At 39.0% G+C, this 23,086-nt stretch overlaps 2 protein-coding genes across 2 annotated transcripts; one reads left to right on the forward strand and one right to left on the reverse strand.

Annotated features, from left to right (window-relative positions):
* The first annotated feature begins 7,487 nt into the window (after positions 1-7,487).
* Positions 7,488-19,270, forward strand: LOC124143592 (G2/M phase-specific E3 ubiquitin-protein ligase-like). The gene is made up of 9 exons (XM_046512618.2): positions 7,488-9,445; positions 10,218-10,835; positions 11,272-11,544; positions 12,426-12,688; positions 13,147-13,439; positions 14,775-14,953; positions 15,410-15,582; positions 17,471-17,691; positions 18,031-19,270. Exons 1-9 carry the CDS (start codon positions 9,371-9,373, stop codon positions 18,285-18,287), a joined length of 2,352 nt encoding a protein of 783 aa, XP_046368574.2. The 5' UTR covers positions 7,488-9,370; the 3' UTR covers positions 18,288-19,270.
* Positions 19,271-19,511: 241 nt separating this feature from the next.
* LOC125380522 lies at positions 19,512-21,611 on the reverse strand. The gene is made up of 2 exons (XM_048396584.1): positions 20,472-21,611; positions 19,512-20,241 (listed from the first exon to the last, which is right to left on the reverse strand). Exons 1-2 carry the CDS (start codon positions 21,321-21,323, stop codon positions 19,918-19,920), a joined length of 1,176 nt encoding a protein of 391 aa, XP_048252541.1. The 5' UTR covers positions 21,324-21,611; the 3' UTR covers positions 19,512-19,917.
* Between the last annotated feature and the right edge of the window lie 1,475 nt (positions 21,612-23,086).

Raw genomic sequence — 23,086 nt, forward strand, 5'->3', positions numbered from 1 at the left:
GGAGGCCAATACACACTCATCTTAGACTGTTCAAAATGGTTATCAGTTACAGTCCAGAATATGTTTGAAGTTTATTTTGAACTATTTATTGCTTAACAGTACAGGTATTTAACGTTTAACCATAAAGCAATTTATTGCACAACAGGTGTTAATTGTTGAAAAGTGACATCTGTATTCTTAAAAGTTAAAGAGTAATGGCGACAAGAGACATGTGGGATTACTCTGACGTTTCCAATCCTGTAGAAGAGGATGAACACTGGGACATGTTGGGAGGTGAAGAGAATAAGGACACTTCACAACGTCCAGTACGACAGAGAATTCTTACGGAGAAAGGCAAAAGTGAACATTTACATCTGCTAAGGAACAAGAGTATTGCTGCTCTTTCTGCGTTGACTCAGTGCAAAAATGAACTTGTTTCTCTTATGAACAATCATGATAATTTGCATTTAGTTAAATCTTTTCTAGATAATTTTGCTGCTTTGTTTTCCAGTTACGAAAAAAGCTCTCAGATCTATTCCAGTGAACTTGACACTCCTGAGGAGAAAGTGAAGTCTATTCAGCATGCTGCGGTTAAGCTGAATGAAGCTCATGGTTTCAGGGATTTGGTCGTGAGTTTGATCCAACGTGTTGAACGTGAGTTGTCTGATCAAGTTAACAGAGAATCCATTTAAAAACAAAATTCTTTAATCAGTGGGCTATCTAAGCGTTCAGTTAATTCTAAAAAGTCTACCATTAGCTCTACTGGGTCTGCTCATATTTTTGAGAAAGCGAAACTTGCTGAGCTCCGTGCAGAAAAGGCTATGCTGCATTCGATGACACAGGCCCAGACATCCATGCATGAAACGCAGTTGAAGATGAAAGAGCTTGAGCTCGACATGGAGATCGCCAAGACCAGTGCAAACAGATATTTGCCGATGCTGAGGTAAAGTCAACAACCGAGATGAAGGTAAAGATACGAGGTACAGACCACGATGAGATAAATCAGATCTTTCCTTTTACAACCGAAATTAAACCTGATGTGCGCAATGAGCAAATAATTTCCAATCCTGCGAATCACTGCACTGACCTGCCACCTTGGCAACTATCAAATCCTTGTTCCAATCCTGTACATTACAACACTGGTCATTCCTCGCAACCAAGGTTAGATCCTAATGCAAATGGCTTTCTGCCAGAAAATAGGAATATTTCAAATAACTTTGTTCAAGATCATGAATGTGTATCTGATAACCAACTTCAATCATCAAACCATGTTTTCCTAGAGACTCAAAGACAGAAGGCCAACGCCATGTTTTTACCACAACCGGAAGTTCCCAAGTTGAAAGGTGACCCAACGCAATTTGCCGCTTTCTTGATGGCGTTCGATGCCTGGATTGTTCCACACACACCGACCGATGCTGATAGGCTTTACTACATAGATCAACAGTTGCAGGTAGAGGCAAAGGATCTTCTTTCTGAATGTCTCTACATGCATGTAAATACTGGCTACAGCAAGGCAAGAGATTTATTGATGAAAGAATATGTTGACCCATATAAAGTTTCTACAGCATACTTGAACAAAATTCTTTCATGGCTGTATTGAAAATTGATGACTATGTGGGACTTAAACAGTTCTCCTTTCTCCTGATTAAATGTTGTCATGTAATGCAAAACATTTCACACATGCTTGGTCTTAATCATGCTCCATATATGCAAGCAATTGTCTTAAAGCTTCCGCAGTATCTGCAGACCAAGTGGAGGGATCGCGTAACCCAAGCAAGGATTCGAAACCAGTCATTGGTTTTCCAGACCTGGTCGACTTCATAGACTTTGCAGCCAAGTTGGCGAACGAACCAACGTTCGGTAAGCAAGCTTTGACCAACTTACACGATGCATCATATCACAAGGGGACCAACAACAAGGCCAAGCAGATGTCTCACAGGAATCAGTCAACCAGTTTAGCAACTCAAGATGGAAACGACACTTCACAAGGTAAACAATTTTCTTCAACTTGTTATTTCTGCAAACAACCTCATGATCTTGATGGCTGTAGATCCTTTCCACAAAAGTCTCTCAGCGAGAAGCGTGACTTCTTAAAGGAAAGTAACCAATGTTTCAGTTGCTATGGCCTCAATCACTCTGCCAAAGGTTGTCTAAAAAGACGCACTTGCGAAACCTGTAGTAGACGTCATCCTACCGCTATGCACGATAATAACTTCCAGCCACTGAAAAGGCCAAACGAAGTAGTGTCTGAAAGAAGTAACAAGCAATGTAGCCATGATACTCCTGTCAAACAGGTTCATGATGCTGCAAGTTGTAACGCTTCAAAGTCCAACAACTGTATCGAAACTGTTCTTCAGCCTATTCTTCCCGTAAACGTGAAACAGAAGGGGAGTAATCGGGTTATCACTATATATGCCATGTTGGATAAAGGTAGTACAGGCTGCTTTATCACGGAAGATCTACAAGATCGACTTGGTGCCAAGCATTCACCTACTGTATTAAAGCTTCAGACAATGAATGGTATAGATTTTGTCCAGACATCTGCTGTAGATGACCTTGTGGTTTCAGATCTTGACGACACGCAGCACGTAGATTTACCACGCACATTTTCCAAAGATGTTATGCCCATAGATCATGGTCACATACCAAAGCCTGAACTACTGAAACAATTTTCTCATCTTAAAACTGTTTCTGACAAATTACCAGTACACATGCCTAATCTTGACATTGGTTTACTGATAATAATAACTACAGATTTAATAACTACAGATTTATAAAGTGCTGGTATCCAGTTCGAAGAACTGCTCAAAAGCACTTCATTTGAGTCTACAAAAAAAAGAAGAGACATTACACATCTAGGAAAACACAAAGCCTCAATACTCTAAGAAAGATTTGGTGAAAAGATAGGTTTTGAGTCTTGATCGGAACAAAGTAGGACTGTCAATGTTCCTAATATCCAATGGCAGCCTATTCCATAGCTCAGGGGCAACTTTGGCGAAACTCCGACCTCCAAAAGTCGCCGTTCTAACACTAGGCACAGAGAGTAGGGACTGGCAGCTTGATCTGAGAGATCTCCCAGGCACGTACTCTTCAAGAAGCTCGCTGATATAAGTTGGTTTTTGATTGTGTCTCGCATTGAACACAATCAGCATCACTTTATACTGGATTCTCTCATTGATTTTGAGCCAGTGGAGGTTCCGTAGAATCGGTGTGATATTGTCAAACTTTTTGGATTTAGTAACAAGCCTGGCAGCACTGTTTTGAACTCTTTGAAGTTTAGTCAAAAGGTTATGAGGAAGGCCGATGAGTAGTTCATTACAGAAATCTAGATGTGATAGAACACATGCGTGAACTAGAGAAGCAGCTGTTTTTGCATTTATACACTGGCGAATCTGTCCAATATTCCTGATGTTCAGATATGCTCACTTGCAGATGTTATCCACGTGCGAAGCCATAGATAGTGATGAGTTGAAAATCACACCCAGGTTACGAACTTCTTTGTCGGAACGATCATATTGCCTCCGATGTCGAGACAAGGATAGCTCACTCGGTTTCTGATGGCGTTTTTGCACATAAAGAGAACTTCAGTTTTATCACAGTTTAATTTGAGAAAATTTGTCAGCATCCAGTTCTTCACATCATCTATACAGGTCTGCAACCTTTGAAGGGATTTTTGCACTGAGTGAAGCTGATTTGGTTTAAAGGACAGATAGAGTTGTGTGTCATCTGCATACAGATGAAAAAGACTTCCATGATGTCGGGCAATATCACCAAGTGGAGATGTATAGATGGTGAATAGCACTGGTCCTAAGACCGAACCTTGGGGGACGCCATGTGCAAGCTTCACTTTATCGGACAGTTTATCCTTAATCCGCACTGATTGAAAGCGAGACGAGAGGTATGATGTCACCCATGAAAGGGCGTCCCCAGTCACATTAAACCGGTGTTTTAGTGTTCTGAGCAGAATACCGTGATCTACAGTATCGAACGCTGCTGAAAGGTCGAGTAGCACAAAGATAGCACCGCCATCAGAATCAACAGCTCGAAGATCACCCTGTACTCTGATTAGTGCTAGGCAGTAACTGTTCACTTGCGTTACAGCCATTAGGACCTTTTGCAGTTCTTTATAGGCATGGTTGGACAATTAATGGTCCAATACAGCTCTTTCCAACAACACTTTAGTATGTAATAGAATTGTTCTGAAAGAAATGGAAAAGTCAAAAGAATGCATTGCTCCTGAAACAGTTTTGAAATTGTTTGAGTTAGACTTCAATGAGCACGATCTTGGATCGACTCCAAACGAACGAGGCTATTCTGTTGAAGATCGTCGTTTTATGAAAGACACTAAACAAAATCTCAAATTCGTTGATGGCCATTTTGAAATTCCTCTTCCATTTAGAGATGAGTCTCAAGTCCCATGTAACAGGGAACAAGCTTTTAAACGCGTCCTTTGGCAAAAGCGAAAGATGCTAAAAGATGACAGGTACCATAAAGATTATGTCAAATTTATGAACACCATATTGTCTAAAGGATATGCTTGTGAGGTCCCTGAAGATGAACTGCACCGACAAGAAGGTAAACCTTGGTATTTACCACATCATGGTGTCTATCACCCAAAAAGGCCAACTAAGATTCGCGTCGTATTTGACTGCAGTGCTAAATTTGATGGTTGTTCACTTAATGATGTTCTGCTACAGGGTCCTGACGTGGCCAACTCTTTGATTGGTGTCCTCACAAGATTCCACTCGGATGATATTGCTTTTATGGGTGATGTGCAGGCAATGTTCCACCAGGTGAAAGTGCCTAAAGAACAACAAGACTTTCTCCGGTTTCTGTGGTGGCCTAACAGCGATTTGAACAGTGACTTAAAGGAGTACAAAATGACAGTTCACACTTTTGGAACTGTGTCATCTCCCACTATTGCAAACTATGCACTGAAAGCTTCTGCAAGAAATGCAAAGTCAAAATATGACGCAAAAGTTATTGAAACCATATAAAGGAACTTTTATGTAGACGACTGTCTCAAGTCTGTTGAAAACAACCAAGTAGGTGATGAGCTGATAACCAATTTGCAATCTGCATGCGCAGAAGGGGGATGTAATCTTACCAAATTTACTAGTAACAGCAACACTGTTTTGGCATCCATTCCCACAGAACATTGTTCTGAAGAAATCCAAACAATTGATTTGAATTATGATGACATTCCAATGGAATGAGCACTTGGTATGCAATGGGATATAAAGTCAGATAGTTTCAAATTCTCTGTAGATTTGCCTAAGAAATCAATGACAAGGAGAGGAATTTTGTCTACAATGTCTTTCTTGTATGATCCTTTAGGCCTTGTATCACCAGTCTTGCTACCTGCCAAATAGATCCTTCAAAACAGATTTCCAGTTTTTGTAACAAACCGTGTGAAGATGATCAGACATTACAGTGAGCCCCAGCAATGGAAGTACATTGATTCAAAAGATAACCCAGCAGATATTGCTTCTAGAGGCTCAAGTTGTAAGCAGTTTCTCAAGTCAACACTCTGGTTTGATGGACCACAGTTTCTTGGAACTCCTGAAGACAAATGGCCAGTCTCTGATTGCCATGAATACGCTGGAATGGTAAAGTCAGAAGAAGCTGTCAATGCTGATAGTGAGACAGTAGATACTTTGATCAATCATTATTCTTCATGGTATCGTCTAAAAAGAGCTGTTGCAATTTACCGCAGATTCTGTGCTTATCTTCAGGTCAAGAAATGGCAATCCTCAAGCGCTCTGAAGAAGCAATCCACTGCAATGAACGAACCCGTCACCGTCCAAGAGCTTGCATCAGCTGAAAGAAACATTCTTAGATTTGTCCAATTGAACACTTATAAGTCTGAAATAGTATTTCTTGAGAGCACAGCAAAGGAAAGAGGCCGAGCACATGTCAAATTACCAAAGACCAGTTCCATTCAAAAGCTTAATCCTTTTGTTAACGATGGTTTACTGCAAGTTGGTGGTCGTTTAAGCAAAGCGAATGTTCCCGATCTTGTCAAACATCCAATTATCTTGCCCCGTAAAAGTCATGTAGCTACCTTGATCATTCAACAGATCCATGATAAACTTGGCCATGCAGGTCGTAATCATGTGTTGTCTGCCTTGAGAGAAACATACTGGATTCCAAACGGAAACTCTGCTGTAAAGTCAGTTCTCAACAAATGTGTTGTATGCAGGAGATATAAAATGCCTACAAGTGTACAACTAATGTCAGAACTTCCAGCCAACCTTGTTAACCCAGCGCCTCCTTTCACACATACAGGTATTGACTTCTTTGGGCCACATGTTGTGAAAGAAGGGCGTAAGTATGTCAAACGTTATGGTGCACTTTTTACATGCCTTGTCAGTAGAGCCGTTCATATCGAAACCGCAAATTCTTTGAACACGGATTCCTTCTTTAATGCTCTTCGGTGCTTCATTGCTCGTCGAGGTCCAGTTAAATAAATCCACTGTGACAACGGAACAAACTTCAAAAGCGGCGCCAGGGTACTTCGTCAAGCAAAAGATGACTTGGATCAGTCAAAGATACATTCTCATCTGCTTCAGCAAGACATTAGATGGAACTTCAATCCACCCTCGGCAAGTCATATGGGTGGAGTGTGGGAAAGGCTGATCAGATCTGTCCTGAATCCTTTACTTCACGAGTTTAGTCAGCAACTGGATGATGAAATGTACAGAACTTTGCTATGTGAGGTAGAAGCAATTTTGAATTCAAGACCTCTTACTCCAGTTTCTAGTGACACTGACTATCTTGATCCACTCACCTTCTCATGATGAAATCAAAAGTTTTTATTCCCCCACCTGGCGAATTTCAGCTAAACGATGTTTATGCACGTCACCGTTGGAGACGCATTCAACATCTGGCAAATGTCTTCTAGTCACGTTGGAAAAGAGAGTATCTTGTAACACCGCAAACCGCAATTTCCAATTGAACGATATCCTGCTCATAAAAGAAGCACTTGGTCTATGGGTTGTGTGACCGGAACTGAGGCTGATGAAAGCGGATATGTCAGGAGTGTCATATTGAAAACAAAAGACTCTGAACTGCAAAGACCTATTCACAAACTCGTTTTACTCATTCCCTCAAACAATTTATTAAAATGTATGTTTGACATCTTGTTAATAACAGTGTCATCTTGCATTTTTGTAGGTCTGTTTTTTGCTGTTAAACACACCATGAGTATGTTTAAGAGGCCGAGTGTGTAGATGCAATATTTCCTAATGTTTCAGACCGCCTCAGTGGTCTAGTGGTAGAGCGTCCGCTCGGAGAGCAGAAGGTCCAGGTTTTGATCCCCGGCCGCGTCATACCAAAAGACGTTAAAAAATGGTACTTGTTGTTACCCTGTCTGGCGCTCGGCATTAAAGGGCTAAAAGAAGGACTGGTCGGCTCGGAGTCAGTATTCTGTGTCTGAGTGGGGTATTCATGTTAAACTGCGGCATGGTATCTCAGTGTGCTAGCACTATAAATCGGCATCAGTCCAGACTAGTACAAGCAGCCACACACACACGTGCATGCACGTCGCTATATAAGTGCAATAATCTTGGACGCGACGTTAAACCCAATTTCACCTCACCTAATGTTTCAAAGTATGAACTGTTAGTGAAATGGCATGAAATCAAGTTAAAATTGTTACAATTCATTTAACTTATTATCCATGGTGGTTCAGTGATTAAGACACTTTATTATTACACTAATGTTCTAAAGTTCAATTTCCACATAATATGTATCAATTCTAAGATACGTGTATACAATGTTTACATGTTCTCAGTAACTTTCCACCACATTTTTCTGAACCTCATCAACTTGTCGACGCTTCGATCAACTTCCCTTACAAAAAAACAAACCAGAAAAGATGTATCCGAGACCGCCCCGATGCATCTTTTGTGGGATTTTAGCCAATTTTTATGGTCTCGGCTAGCCGAGACTTTGCGGAGACCCATCAAAGACTATTCTGGGGTATAATCAAGTACTTCCCCACAAAGGCATTAACCTACCGAGGATGTTTCTAGTGCATCTCCACTAGCAGGGGATGTCTTAGGAGATCTCTTAAGATGTCTCCGATACGTCTTCGCTAGCGGAGACCTTCAAAACAACTTTGCAAAGACTATTCGGAGACTTCCTCAGAAGGGCCATAAAGTAGCTGAAGGTTTGCAAAGATGTATCAGTAATAAAATAGCTGACTGTTTGCTTGTGGAAATCTTCGAAAGAACTTTGCAAAGACTATTCAGAGACTTCCTCACAAGGCAACTTGATAACCGGTTTGCAATGATGATGTGAATGCATCCTCACTAGCCAAAACTATATGAAGACTTTTGTAAGTGTATATATTTCAAAGACTTTCTTTCAATTGATACAGATCAATACATTGAGCTTTAGTCAAGATCTCGGAAAACTAAGTCCCTTGCTTGGAAGAGATGACATGATCATTATTATTTATTTTGAATTTTCTTTAAGGATAATACTAAAGCTCTTTATCTTATACATTCACATGCAATGAATTAGAAATCCTATATATGTCAGCAAGGACATTAATAATTAAATACCCAACACAATTAATGCTTCGGGGTATATTTCTATTAAATACAGTTAAAACAAATGCAGGAATTATCAGTATGCAATAATCAGAAAAAAAAAGAAATGTACAATATATTCATAAATTCCAATCAGAAAGTAACAGTGTCCGTGTGCCATATAACAGTCTCCTCAGAAAAAGGTATATAAGAAAAGGCAACATAAAGTAATATTACTTGTAGACATAGTGGCTGATTTGTGGCTCAAGATATACATGACAGGGATCGAAATTAAATTTATTTCAAGTTTGCCAAAGGGCACAATTATGCCAAATTAAGTGTGCCATTACATTTTTAGGTGTGCCAGGAAATACATGATTGGCTGTTTTAATGGTTATAATCATAATTCAAATACAAGTCAAGTGACTATCATAGTGTTTATTCAAGTTAAATTATACTTAGAATGAATGATCAATCAGAAAATTCAAACACATCACTCAAGTTACTCATTGTCTTTGTACCTTAGTAAGTACTGCAATACCAGTTATAATAGTCTCAGGATTTATGAGCTTCTACGGAACCGTAGAGGGGACATCGGATGAGAAAATAAATATCAATAGTAAGGCGTGGCCACGATATAATAAGTCGAGGCCACGAGATAATAAGTCGTGGCCACGAGATAATAAGGCGTGGCCACGAGATAACAAGTCGTGGCCACGATATAATAAGTCGAGGCCACGAGATAAATAAGGCGTGGCCACGATATAATAAGTCGAGGCCACGAGATAAATAAGGCGTGGCCACGACATAATTTAGCCAATGAAAACTCAGGTTACGTATTTTCGAATTTTAGGATGGAGGACCTCGAGCGTTTTCTCACAGACAGGGGAGTTCCTAGCGAAAACGTTCAGCTACTTGTTGCTGACAAGGTAAAAAGACGATAAGGTTTTCGTGTAAAACGTACTCTTCAGGTTTGCATGTAAAAATCACATTTATTACTGTATTTTCACGGTAAACGGTTGACTTGGCCAAGGTGTATGTACCATTAGGTGATGAAGAAGTAAGCTCTGCTTTTAAGCGATTTTGTACCATATTTATGAATCTTGACCATTTCCCACGAAGACCTAGAGACGAAGTTCAGTGTTTTCGTGCAACTCAAGTTTTGAACGGGCGAATCTTGAATATTACTGATATACATTGCAATAATCATTGTAATGCTATCCTACATACAAAATCTTTTTGACATCATCAGACAACCAAATATATTGCTGTTCTCTTTTAGTTTTGTTTTTAACAAAACCCAATAAACAAATATAGAAATATAATGAAACAAACAAACTATTAAACAAAATTGGATGTGCTTAAATAGTTTCATAGCCTAAATGTAACAATGTGCACAACATGCATTGGCAACATTTATCAGTAAAGAGCGAAGTAATAAGATATATCGTGAATATTGAAATAATCATTTGTGCTGACAATTAGCATCGATTTTCGTAGCTTATTTTCGATTTTGAACAGGCTTAAAGTTCTGGGATACAGTCCTTACCATTAGATTGTTAAATGATTTAGAATTAAATTATAAGATAAATAACAGGTAACATTAAGATGAGTTGAGAATTATTACTATTATTCATGTGATTTAAAATATAAGCTTTGATGTGATTAAACCACTGACGAGATACAAATATTTATGTTAAGATCGATCCAAGCCTTATCCTTGAGATGAAGGATGAAGAGCTTTCTAGATATATTCCTACATACGGGGACAGGCTTGCGACGGTAGTCTGGTGCAAGTCAAGGCAATTGGAAAACCCAGAAAAACAGACCAAATCAAGCGGATTGTTCGACAGAATTCGAGAAAAAATGTCAAATCGAAGAAAGAGGGGTCAGAAAGATTTTGACTTTCTGCAAGGTAACAAAAACGCAAGAAAAACATCTCGGCGAATTGAAGTTGGGTGGATGGATTTTGACACGAAGGTTAATGCCTTTAAGCAAGTGCGGAGTCAAAACGGGGGTGGGACAAGACATTTATCAGTTTATAGGGATGCTGGACAAGCAGATATTCTGGCAGTAGCCAAACAACTGTTCTTTACCGATGGTGAAAGCAAAAGGGGAAACGAGGCGCAATTCACTTTCTCCATCAAAGATTTTAAAGGGGAAGAAATGGGCCAAAAAACAGTGGCTAATGTATATGAGGAAACTAAAGTAAAGATTATTCGTTTCTACATGTACACAAAGAAAAAAGAGAATGAGCAAGATCTGTCAACTGACGTGGTCCAACACCAGTCTAACAATGAATCGGCGAGTCAAAAAAAGGTAAAACCATATTTTGATATCAGGTAAAAGTAAAATTGATTTTTTTGCCATACAACATAAATAAGGTTGGAATAAACCTTCTCTGAGATGTCTAGTTTCTAGAAGCCTCACACCTCAGCGCCATAAAATAACATTGGTAATACCATCACATCGAACGCTTTCATCAAACAGTCAAGTGGAGAATGGACTTTTCTTGCATATACATACAGACGAATATACATGCATCTTTCACAGTGTAAAGGCAGGGGTCAATATTGTTGGATGCAAAATCTGCGAGAAGGAGCGTCACACTTAAACATACGAAAATATGTGTATTGCATGCGATTAGAAATTTGATTTATCTTAATATATGCAGTTGTATGAAATCCCTTAGATTTGTTCTATTGGAGATTATAGACATTGTTGTTTTTACCCCTAAATAATCTGGACAATGGAGATTGATGACGGCACTCCAATTGCTTCTACGGGAACGCCTACTGCTTCTCCTGGGACGCCTACTATTTCTACTGGGATGCCCACTGCTTCTACCAGGACGCCCACTGCTTCTACCGGGACGTTTACTGCTTCTACCGGGACGTCTACTGCTTCTACCGGGACGTCTACTGCTTCTACTGGGACGTCTACTGCTTCTACCGGGACGTCTACTGCTTCTACCGGGACGACTACTGCTTCTACGGGGACGCCGACTGTTGTTTTCAACTCGGGCAGTGTACGTATAAGCATTAAACACGTGGAGTATCATACTTACAGACCCGTGAAGATCCGGGATAGAATTGGTCTTCAGTAACCCATGCGTGTCGTAAGAGGCGACTAACGGGATTGGGTGGTCAGGCTCGCTGACTTGGTTGACACATGTCATCGTATCCCAATTGCGTTGACCGATGCTCATGCTGTTGATCCCTGGATGGTCTTGTCCAGACTCGATTATTTACAGACCGCCGCCTTATAGTTGGAATATTGCTGACTGATGCGTAAAAATAAACTCACTCACTCACTCACTCACTCACTCATAATTACAATTGAAATGAATGCCTAGACTTCTTGACACCGTAGTGCTTTGTTTTAAATCAACTCCTGACGAAAACAAGTGATGTGTTCCAACAAATGGGTTATACATTTCTTGGGTTTACAATAGAAAAAAAGCAATATGATGAATAATGACGTCATCCTTGTACGGTCATTCGGTAGAGATAAACTAGATTTCACAGTATATTGTCAAATAAAGCGTACAAGAAATAACATATTATATGATACAGTCAGTATAATCAAATATCTTGTAAAGTGAAAAAAATAGATATTTCACTCATCGCTATGCTACTTGGGAAAATATCTCCACTCGATAAGAGACAATTGCTATGTCATTGCAAACATCTAGTATCCACTATTACTATTTTCACAATGTCTCTTGTAAACGTCACAAGACATGACGTCAAACGTCACACAATCGATGATATACCTCTTCTGAACATTGTGATTTGAATTTTGGTTGGGAAAAATCAAGGTCAATGTCAATTGGATATTTATTACTTTTATCAACCACTCGGTTGTGGTTCTTTATATTTTATACTTCATTGTTTCGTCTCCTTGCAGGCAATGCAGTCAATTTCAACTGATGATTCACTACCAGATCTAGACACTGTTTCATCAGAAGGCGGGGAAGCCGAACTTGGTGTTGAAGACCAAAATGGTGAAACTGTAGACAGCACGGTCACATACAATGACGTGGATTCAAGTGAAGGAAGTGACTTGGCAGTATTTGACATACCAAGGCAGTCCAACAGGAACCTTGTGTATACCCGGAGTGACCAGCCACTCCCCCTTCAGCCTCCACCCCTTAGACTTGAGGCCGTGCGGTGAGAGAATTATTTATGTGATTCAAACATAAGGGAAAACACAGTTTCATCAGTAAATTGAAATAACCTAAATCAGCCATGCATAAAACGTTTGTCATTTTCCCATTTGAGTTGCAGCTTATTAAAAATTCAAGTAGATATCGTCAATTTGTATCTTGAAAGTACTTTGCAATTATTTGTCATATGTTTATGCAAACATAAATCTTAGATGTAAAGTATAAGGTCAATTGTATTTCCTATAGGTTTTATCGAGTGGATTCTTTCATATCCATAACAAAACGGAAAAAGTAACATTAAAGTTATGTTACAAACTGTTAAAATAATTTGGTCTGAGTTCAGAATTGAAGTAAGACGAGTTCTATGGATGAACAACTTCTTTATTACAATTAGTGCGACGTTTCGGTGTAGATCCTAACACCTTTTTCATGCAAGTGATGAATTGTTTTCTTGTTTTATAGACATTCAGAAAATCTTCACGAGATATTGACCAGACTCGCGTCAGTGATCAATAAAGAACGACGGAACATTGTTAATGTCACAAGACGTAATGTAATGTCAGGTGGCATCAGAGCTTTCAACAGGCCATCTTTCAACCCTGAAAATGGCTTGTCTGTTAAGTTTGCTGGGGAATATGCAATAGACGATGGCGGGCCAAGCAGGGAGTTTTTAAGATTGCTCATGAAAGAAATATCTTCTCTCCCCATATTTACCGGTGACGAGACAAAAAAGATGCTGGATTTGAATTACACTGGTAAGAACTTGCATGTTTTGTGAAGTGTATTGATTTTTGCATAACCATTTGTTTACCTTGAACTGAAGTTTACTGATAGACCTTGGGGGTATTTGACTTGAACTGGACGGGATTATAGTGCTATTCAATATTTTGTATAATGATAGATTTAGCTCTTTGACATATTTATACCATTTGAGTATCATCACTAGATATATTGATACATATGTCAAGCTGTATCCCAGAAGGTAAAAGGTAGAATACACCCATAAAGTAGTATCGAAACAAATTATGTTTAAAGGTTTCAGGTGTCAGGAAATATAGCTACATGTACATCACAATTTTTATTGGTTCTGGTCAGTTTGCAACAGCTGACAGTAAACCTTTAAAGAAATATTCCGAGATCCAGATATGTGGGTGCTGGACTTCCTCATTGACAATAATTTTGTCAAGTTTGGGGATAGAACATTTCGCCAAACGGTTGGAATCCCCATGGGTAGTAACTGTGCTCCACTTCTAGCTGACCTTTTTCTCTTTGAATATGAGTCTGAGTGTTTAACAAATCTTGTTAAATCCAAGAAACGTTACCTTGCTAAAAAGTTTAATCTCAGTTTCAGGTACATTGATGACATTATTTCACACCAAGATAAATGAATTTCTGGATTTGATATATCCACCAGAATTAGAAATTAAAGAAACCACTGAGAGCCAATGCTGGGTTTCCTATCTCGACTTATGCATTGAGATTGACAATAATGACAGCATTTCTACTAAGCTATATATGACAAGAGGGATGATTTTAATTTTGCCATCGTCAACTTTCCTTACTTGTGTAGCAACATCCCCTCAGCTCCCGCCCATGGTGTCTGCATTTCACAATTGCTTCTGTACTTAAGAGCATGTACCTTTTACCCAGACTTCAAAAAAAGACATGCGCTACTAACAAATAAGCTCTTCAAGCAAGGTTACACTATCCAGGGCCTTGTCAGGTCTTTCCAAAAATTATATGGCAGACATTCGGAAGCCTGCACTAAATATGACAAGTCACACTTCATATGATGTGATGCCATCCCATTTAATGACATTCATGTTGAGTTTTCTAAACTCACGGCAAATTGGCATTTAATATTTTCTTGAAATTTTGTGAACGACGGGTGCTACCGGTAGGGCAGGAGAAGCTTACCATTTCGCGAACACCTTATCTCATCACAAGTCGGTGATTCATTCAAAATCTTTCAACACGATTTTGCCTTTCATGTCCAATGGAATCTGTTTCGACAGATATCGAGTTTGATTGTTCTTTGGCGTTGACGTTATTAATTTATCCATTCACTGATGTAAGTTTTCTTGTTTTAGCCCTACAAAGCGGTCTCTACTTGACAGCGGGGAAGATGATAGCATATTCTGTCGTACACAATGGACCTCTTCCACGGTTTTTCAGTCCACTGCTGTTCAGTACGCTTGTTGGCGACAGCCAAATTCAGCCAAAGATTGATGACATCCAAGATGTCGCACAGAGGGAAAGTCTACTGAAGGTCGATTCAAACTCAATTCCCTAATTAGGTTTACATGATGCGTTACAAGATGCGTAACTGCCTTATCAACATTTGTGTGGTCCTATAGTGTCATATATGTTTCATATATTCAAAAGCAAATGTATCAACTAGAATTATACTTCAGAAATATGTACTGTTTCAACACTGCTATATTTGGAATAGCACTATATGTAATAGTAACGATTCTAGTACTTTGTGGTTGAGTGCCATTCGGGCTTTGAACCCACACCATAAGAATCAGGCACCAATTTGCCAGCATTGAAACTTCCACCATGTACCACCTCAACCACTTGGCATCGAAGCGATTTGTTATTAAAAAAATAACATGTTTGCCTTTGTTCATCAATTAAATTGCATGAATTAACTGTTTGTATTAATTCTATAACTTCTTTTGTCTGAATTGTTAAAACTATAGAAATATGTAATGTTTTCCAGATACGAAATGCAGAGGATATGTCTTCGTTCCTGGATGCCGTAGGTGGTGCTGATCAACTTATCCAACTTGCTGGATGTTACTCTCTTACTCTCTCCTTAGCAAAGAAGGAAGAACTTTGTGATGCCTTGATCCATTTTATTGTGCTTGGCAGAATCAAAGAGTGTCTAGATCAGTATGTACTGCTACCAAGCTTTTCAACGAATGTTTGACCGTTCACTGTCTTGTTAAATCCTTCCAAATGTTTTATGGTAGACAGAATGATATTTCTACCAAATATGACAGGCCGCTTGCAATATATGTGCATGGTGGGTGCTACCGGTAGAGCAGGACACGTTCCCCCTTTTCGCGAACACCTGGTGTCATTCCGATTTGTAATCAGTAATCCATGCATATATTGTTCTCTTTACATCGCCACAAATGCCCCATTGAATCTGTTTCGGCAGATATGATAAATCACAGCCCTAAGGCGTTGACGTTTACTATTAAATATCATTAATAAGTGCAATCGGGTTCGTTAGTGTTGCTGTTGCTGAATGGTGTCATAGTGCAGTAATGGTTAAAGTAATTTTAGTATCTGCGACAATTTAATACGCAAGAGTTAATAAAAAACAACAACATACACTCTCTCAAAAAAGAAACGCAACCCCTATATTTTCAAGATGTTTATCTCAATATGCAAGTTATTATAACACATTTAATATTGAAGACAACAATATGACATTTGGCATGGTGGCAGTACAGTTATGCATCTTTAAGTCCAGACTTCGACAGTTCTCTCACTAAGATTGACTTGACGCAATGGGGCGTCTCTGATCTTTGGTTGTAAGACATGGCTCCCCACATCATGACGTTCCCTCCTCCAAATCTGTCGACCTGCCGAACACAGTTCGGGGAAAAACGTTCGTTTCCTCTTCTATAGACACGCTGTCTTCCGTCACGGCGTTGTAAGAGAAAACGTGATTCGTCACTAAACCAGACGCGCCTCCAGTTTCTCAGGGTCCATATCCGAACGTTGGTGCACCACCTGATGTTGGTGGCGTAAAACAGGTCCAATAAGTGGTCTTCTTGCACGTAGACCGGCCTCTAGTAGACGGTTCCTAATTGTTTGTGCGGACACTCTTCTCAAACCTGGCACCTGTGTTGCAGTGACGGTAGGTGTGGCTAGCCGATTACGTAGGTGGGTGACCCGGATGAATCGATCCTGAGGTTGTGTGGTAACCCTTGGCCTACCATTTCTGGGGCGATCGACAGTTGCATGAAACTGGGTGTATCGGCTCCAAAGTCGGGAAATCGTTGTTTTATGAACATTGAGGTGCCGGGCAACGTTTCCAAAGCTTTGTCCGGCCTCAATACGACCAATGGCGATATTTCGATCTGCAGCACTCAACCGTAGCATATTCGACCTTGTCTTTCGGTGAAAATGATAGAGTGAATCTCTAATCAACGCGTGCTTTTATAAGCCCATACTTCTACTGCTCTTTCCATGAATTGCACGTGCATGAGGCTTTTGGCATGGGCCACGTGAAAACTGTGCTCACTATGATGAAAGAAACAATAAAATGCCCTTGTGCACGAAAATTGGTGTGTTTGGGCGCTTACGTTAATAAACAGTGTACATGGTATAAGTGCATATCAGAAAAATTGTATTTACAATCAATATTTTTTCTTCTGGGGGTTTTCTCACATTTTCAGACTGGGGTTGCGTTTCTTTTTTGAGAGAGTGTATTTGGAATGTTTTCACAGTTAATTCAGTTATTATTCATAACAACGATCTGACCGATGCACAATTATACACATGAATTTTGACATCTGAGAATTGATCGTTAATGGGATAAAGTATGAAACCGTCTTTAGGATAACGTTCCAATGAAACAAACACATGCAACAAAAAATTTATCAAACTCAAATTTATTTTATAAAGTGGGTATTGTTCGAGTTAAGGTGCATAGTCTTATCTGTTTCCTTACACAAACTACTTTAAGATAACTAAAGTAAATGTCTTCTGGGTTTTATGACATCCATGTCTATTGCATATTAGCACAAGATATTTTCAATTCTAGATTCCAAAAAGGACTGGCCACTTTGGGAGTGCTTGCAGAAATGCGTGTTCACATCAAAGAAGTAAGGGAACTTTTCTGTTTCGATGAAAAGTATGAATTGAACGCTTCCGTGCTTGAAATGGTGTTCAGTGAACCATCCTTCTCCGAACCTGGGAGCAACAGGCGCAGAATGGAAGAAGAGACAGTCAGTTATTGGATGGACTATCTTCTGGACGTAGCAGGTAATGAGATAAGAAAAACAGTCGGACGTTAGTGTGTTTATAATAACTGTCATGGTGAACAAAGAATATTTATAACAGCAAATTACATGGGGATATCCATATGTAAAGCTAGAACGTGTTTGAGAGTCCAGATAACCAGACACGATCAGGACTGAGAACATGGTCCCTCTTGTGTGTGTCTCTATCACCTGTTAAGATCTAACTGCATTCGCAAATATGTGTCATGATGTATTGTCAAATGAGTGAATATGGTCGGTGAGTTAATGTGGTTGGGTACATATTGTTTAGTGAGTTCATATGTTTGGGTACTTTCTTTATTTGACAAAACTGTATTTTCAGAGGGCACAGAATCAGTCACCCTGAGTGACATATTGGTTTTTGCGACTGGCGCGGGATCCATTCCTCCCCTTGGTCTCCATCCACAGCCGCAGCTGACATTCCACACTGCAATTGAACTCAACCCTGAGAACAGAGAGAACTTCCCTCGAGCTAACACATGTGCAAATGTATTAGACATTCCAATGATCAGTAATTATAACCTGTTCAAGAAAAACATGAATGCAGCAATCAGTGTGAATATCTTCACTTCCGAGTGAAAAGACGGGCATGACTGTTTGTCATGAATTGTCTTCCCCCTTTAAGTTTTGTTTTGCATTTGTTTCACTTTTACAGAACTGTTCTGCTATAATCGATTGAGCTTTTAGTCTAATTTTATTGAATCTGTTACTACCAAATAGGTTAATTGGTACTGACATCTGATTGTTTAAGAAGATTTTATTTACACCTGTTCAAAACATTTTTAGACGAATGTCCTATCGTATTATTTCTAATATACAAACCAGGTGTTGAATTTTTAATGGTTTGATGAGGTATGTTATTAAAGTTTAGTTTAAAGGAATTGCATGCTTTGATATCAACATGACAATACCGTGTTCCCTGTAGGGTCAGAAGAGGGGTCGTTTGAATCATTTTACATTTTGTGCTTTTGGTACAAGAGAAACCTTAAATTACTATGACCCTTTTAAATGTGTCTCTTAATGTGAAAATTAAGCGGAATTTGTTTTTGGAGTTTTTGTTGAGACAAAGAAATATTAGCTCATAGGTTTGTGGCATATAGTAAACGTGTTATTTTGTAAGCCTGTAAAGAACGTTTATTGTAATGAAACGAAGAAGGATGCAGATATGTTCTTTCTTTAAAACCCCAAATACGTTTAAATGACCATTGTAAGCAAGTTTTTTTGCAGTCAACATGTTTATGTTGTAATGGAAATTAAAAAAATATTGATGTTGTTGGTTAAGAATTACTAAGTTTGGGTACAGAAGGTTTAAAACTTACAAATATCGCATCTGTTAACATTTTGATTTATTTGGATTGCATATTATGAACATCTTGTTATGTTTTGAACAGACAGAATAAATCCTGTTTAATTGATAAAAGTTAATGGAAGTCACTCTACCCCAGATATCCTGGTTTTTTCCCGGTGTGGATTACACCGTTAGCATTATAGTTTCTTGAAGTATTGTATTAAATTTGCAGTCATTTTAAAAAGCTGTCACACAACACAATAAAGAGCCATCAGTTAACAGCTTAACAGGCTATTTTATGTCATTCTTTTAATGTTAATTCGTGAACATTCATTTGTTTCATGTATCTACCTAGACTGATAGTTTTGGAGTACAACGTTCAAAGTACATAATTTGCGTTGCGAACTGATATAAAACTTATTATCATAGCAAATAGTCATCTGATAATCTTTACTTATATTACCACCAGGGCTTGTAATTCATCAATTTAAGCAATTGTTCCAAAGGTCTGCGACTACAGAATTATAACATTTTACGAATGACGTGTCAGCTTTCTGTAATTCGGACATTATGTTAATCATGCACTAAACAAGTCAACTAAGCTTATGCAAGTTATTGTATGCACATAAATTTATTGTAGGGTTGCGGCTTTTGTATCAGCAAACATTTGTCAGAAGTGCAATCAGTTGGAAGTTTTGCTTATACTTCTTGTAAAACATCAGATCTAGAGTGAATCAATGTTAAATTTGGGAAATGGTTTATGTCTGAAACATTAAACGAAAGTTTGTACTGGCATTTATACCTGCTTTAGTTGCAAAACACTAATGTTAATCATAACCATCAATAGGAATACGTGCCTCGTGGAAGGAGGCAACGAGTTACATTTGGTAGGATCATAAAACAGATGTATATTAGACTTTACTACAGGACTTCGTAGATTTCTTGTCGGAGATGTATATACAGATCAGCTGCTTCTTGAGCATTCGTTGCCGGTTGTAGGTTGTCTCTCCCCATGACTTTAGTACATATTTCATAAACGTCTTCATCACAGGGGATTGTTGAGCGAATCACGGCTTCCTCAAGGCAGGTAGAGACGTCTTCGTCGGACACAACACAGAGTTGATCTTCAGTTTCCCATAGAGCTGGAGCACTGTACATTTGCTCTGGATGACCACTTGCAATATTGTTTCTTGAGGGTCTAATGCAATGGTTGTCCCAAACGGCAGCCACGGAATCCAGATCATCCTAAAAATGTTAATGTTAAAGAATTGTTTCCAACCGATTTATCTGGTGTAGATTAGGACATGAAAACAGCAAAAACCTGTTTTATATTGTATTGATCATTGTAGGTAACAGTAACATATTTTATAGTAAAGAGAAATATAAAATATATGTCGAAGAAAGTTTACATGTATGAAGTCGTTACTTTATGTATGAACAGTTCTACTTGCATGACATAATACAATAAAGTGTACCTGAACAATAGCCATGAAACAAAACTGGATAAGGTTTTTGTCCAAGAAATCTCCCCTGAAATCTCCATTTTCCTCGAGACCTTTGAACGTTTCAATCCAAAACTGTGTACATTCCTTTCTTAGAAATGACCACCAGACTTCGATTCTTTGATTTGATGTACTGGAACCATCAATGAAGCATCTTCCGGCTTGTGGATCTGTATTGTCACGTCGAAGATACTGTTGATACACTCGGACGTGTACATTTTCTGTACCATGGTCAGCCCTTACAATGCGTGGGCAACCTCTGTGGGTCCTAACGGCCTCTAAAAAGTATCCACCAATTACCTTTGGATTGTTGTTGGTATTGTAGACCTTGATCCATATTACTTTTCTTGAAAATCCACAAACACAAGCGTGGATACAAAGTCCAAATGGTTTAAGTTTATCATATCCATCTACATGCCAAACAAAATTTGGCCCTTTGGCATAATAGGAACGCCGACGTAGTCGCCGAACTCTCCTTGATGCAACTCCCACTGGATCTAGATGACGCAAAATAAGTCGAACGTCTTCCATTCTAGCCTTTACACCACTTTGTTGACATCTAGCGTACATGATACGGTAGCCACACAGTTGTCCTGAAGCTGATAGTTGATCCTGTATAAAACTCACAACATCCACGAGAGGGCTGAATCTACGACGACTCAGATTCATAGTCCTCAGAATTCTCTTAAGGTGCCGCACACTTAGTTTGAATCCATAGATGTTGTCAAGAATGTACACAATATCCTTGTAATTGATTCCAAGATGGAAATAATGTGATATTACTTCACTGCGAAGGTCTTGATTCATAATATGACCAAGTTTCATAAGTAATGGAATGATGAAAAGTATATAAAATGGCCGACCAAAACAGCAATTCTATTGGTTAAATTATCTCATGGCCACGACTTATTATCTCGTGGCCACGACTTATTATTTTGTGGCCACGCCTTATTATCTCGTGGCCACGCCTTATTATCTCGTGGCCACGCCTTATTATCTCGTGGCCTCGACTTATTATGTCGTGGCCACGCCTTATTATCTCGTGGCCTCGACTTATTATGTCGTGGCCACGCCTTATTATCTCGTGGCCTCGACTTATTATCTCGTGGCCACGCCTTACTATTGATATTTATTTTCTCATCCGATGTCCCCTCTACGGTTCCGTAGCTATTCTGAGACTTAGTCACTTTTCGTAATGCTGATAGCCCATGAAATTTGTTCATTTTGTTTTTAAAAGAGCTAAAAATGATCCCATTTCGCTAAAGTTAACCGGTCTATAATTTGTAAGAATAAACTATTGCGCATTGAGCGATTATCTCCTTTAGCTATAGGCGTAGTATAGAAGTGATAAATTCACGCACTGACCTTGCATTGCTGTACATCGTATCTTATTCAAGCTGTATCACTGAGAGTGAGTGATTATCTCCCTTACCCGAACAGTTCAATTGCGCACTACCTTTGCAATGTATCGTATGTTATTCAGGCAGCCATCGAGAAACGTTCCAGGAAGGAATTTAGGCCAAGCCTGTCACGCGCACTCAATTTTCACACTGCTATTGCAACATATTGTTCAACACGATTAAATAACAGGCTTCTATAAAGTATGACTTTCTTCAATAAACAACACATGTAAAACAACGGGTTTGATATGAGAATTTTTTTATTAGTTGTCTTCATAATCACATGTATGGCGCTTGCTGTGCATAGTTGAGCACAGCATTGTTTTAAATACTTCACTGTATGTAATGTATGGTACATACCGTTTCACGCGGCGGTTTACGTTTCTGCATGGTTTATTGCTTTGACAAAAAAAATTAACTTCCAGCAGAGATCATACACCCGTATATGTTCTTTGCTTCTGGATACATAGGAAATCAACAGGTTGGTCTGCAGTTTGCAATTATTTTCCAAAAAGATAATACGGTTGCATGATATCTTCACGATGTTTGGGTTGAACATAGTAACATTCTTCTAAACAAGTTTCCAATCTAAGCCGGAAGCAATACCAACACAAACCCAGTTAACCAAACGGAACCATACACAAGAGTGAGTGAGGTAGTTGGGTTTAACGCCGTCTTGAATAGTATTCCGTGTCAGCATGAAGTGGGATGAAAGTCTGAAGTGATGCAGGTCTTAGACGTTCACCACTTTGGTGAAACCAACGAGCAAGGGTTTTGTGCTGACAACAAAATCGGGGCGAACCGAGATTCAAACACACTGTCATAGGTTTCTGGCGTGCCCAAGGAACACAACTCTGCATAGCGAATTGCAGCGCCTTCGGCGACTGGGCCAACCATGCCCCCGTAAACAACTGTAAGAAACTATTATACAACAAAGATGTTTTAGATGAGATATGTATTGCGGAACATTCCATGAAGAACAGTGGCAATATTGCACAATCACAAACTACAAAATACATGCACAATAAACGACAATTAAAAAACACAGGAACATTCAACATTCAAAAGAGGTAGAATTTAATTTCTAAAACGGGGTTTTGTAATGATATGGAAACAATATGAGAATTGAGCAAAACTATGGTAATGTTGTACATACATGTACAAGGAATTTGTTTGTAATTGTTGATA

The sequence above is a fragment of the Haliotis rufescens genome, unplaced genomic scaffold (assembly GCF_023055435.1).
Source record: "Haliotis rufescens isolate VD_foot unplaced genomic scaffold, xgHalRufe1.0.p SCAF_1, whole genome shotgun sequence".
NCBI lineage: Eukaryota > Metazoa > Mollusca > Gastropoda > Lepetellida > Haliotidae > Haliotis > Haliotis rufescens.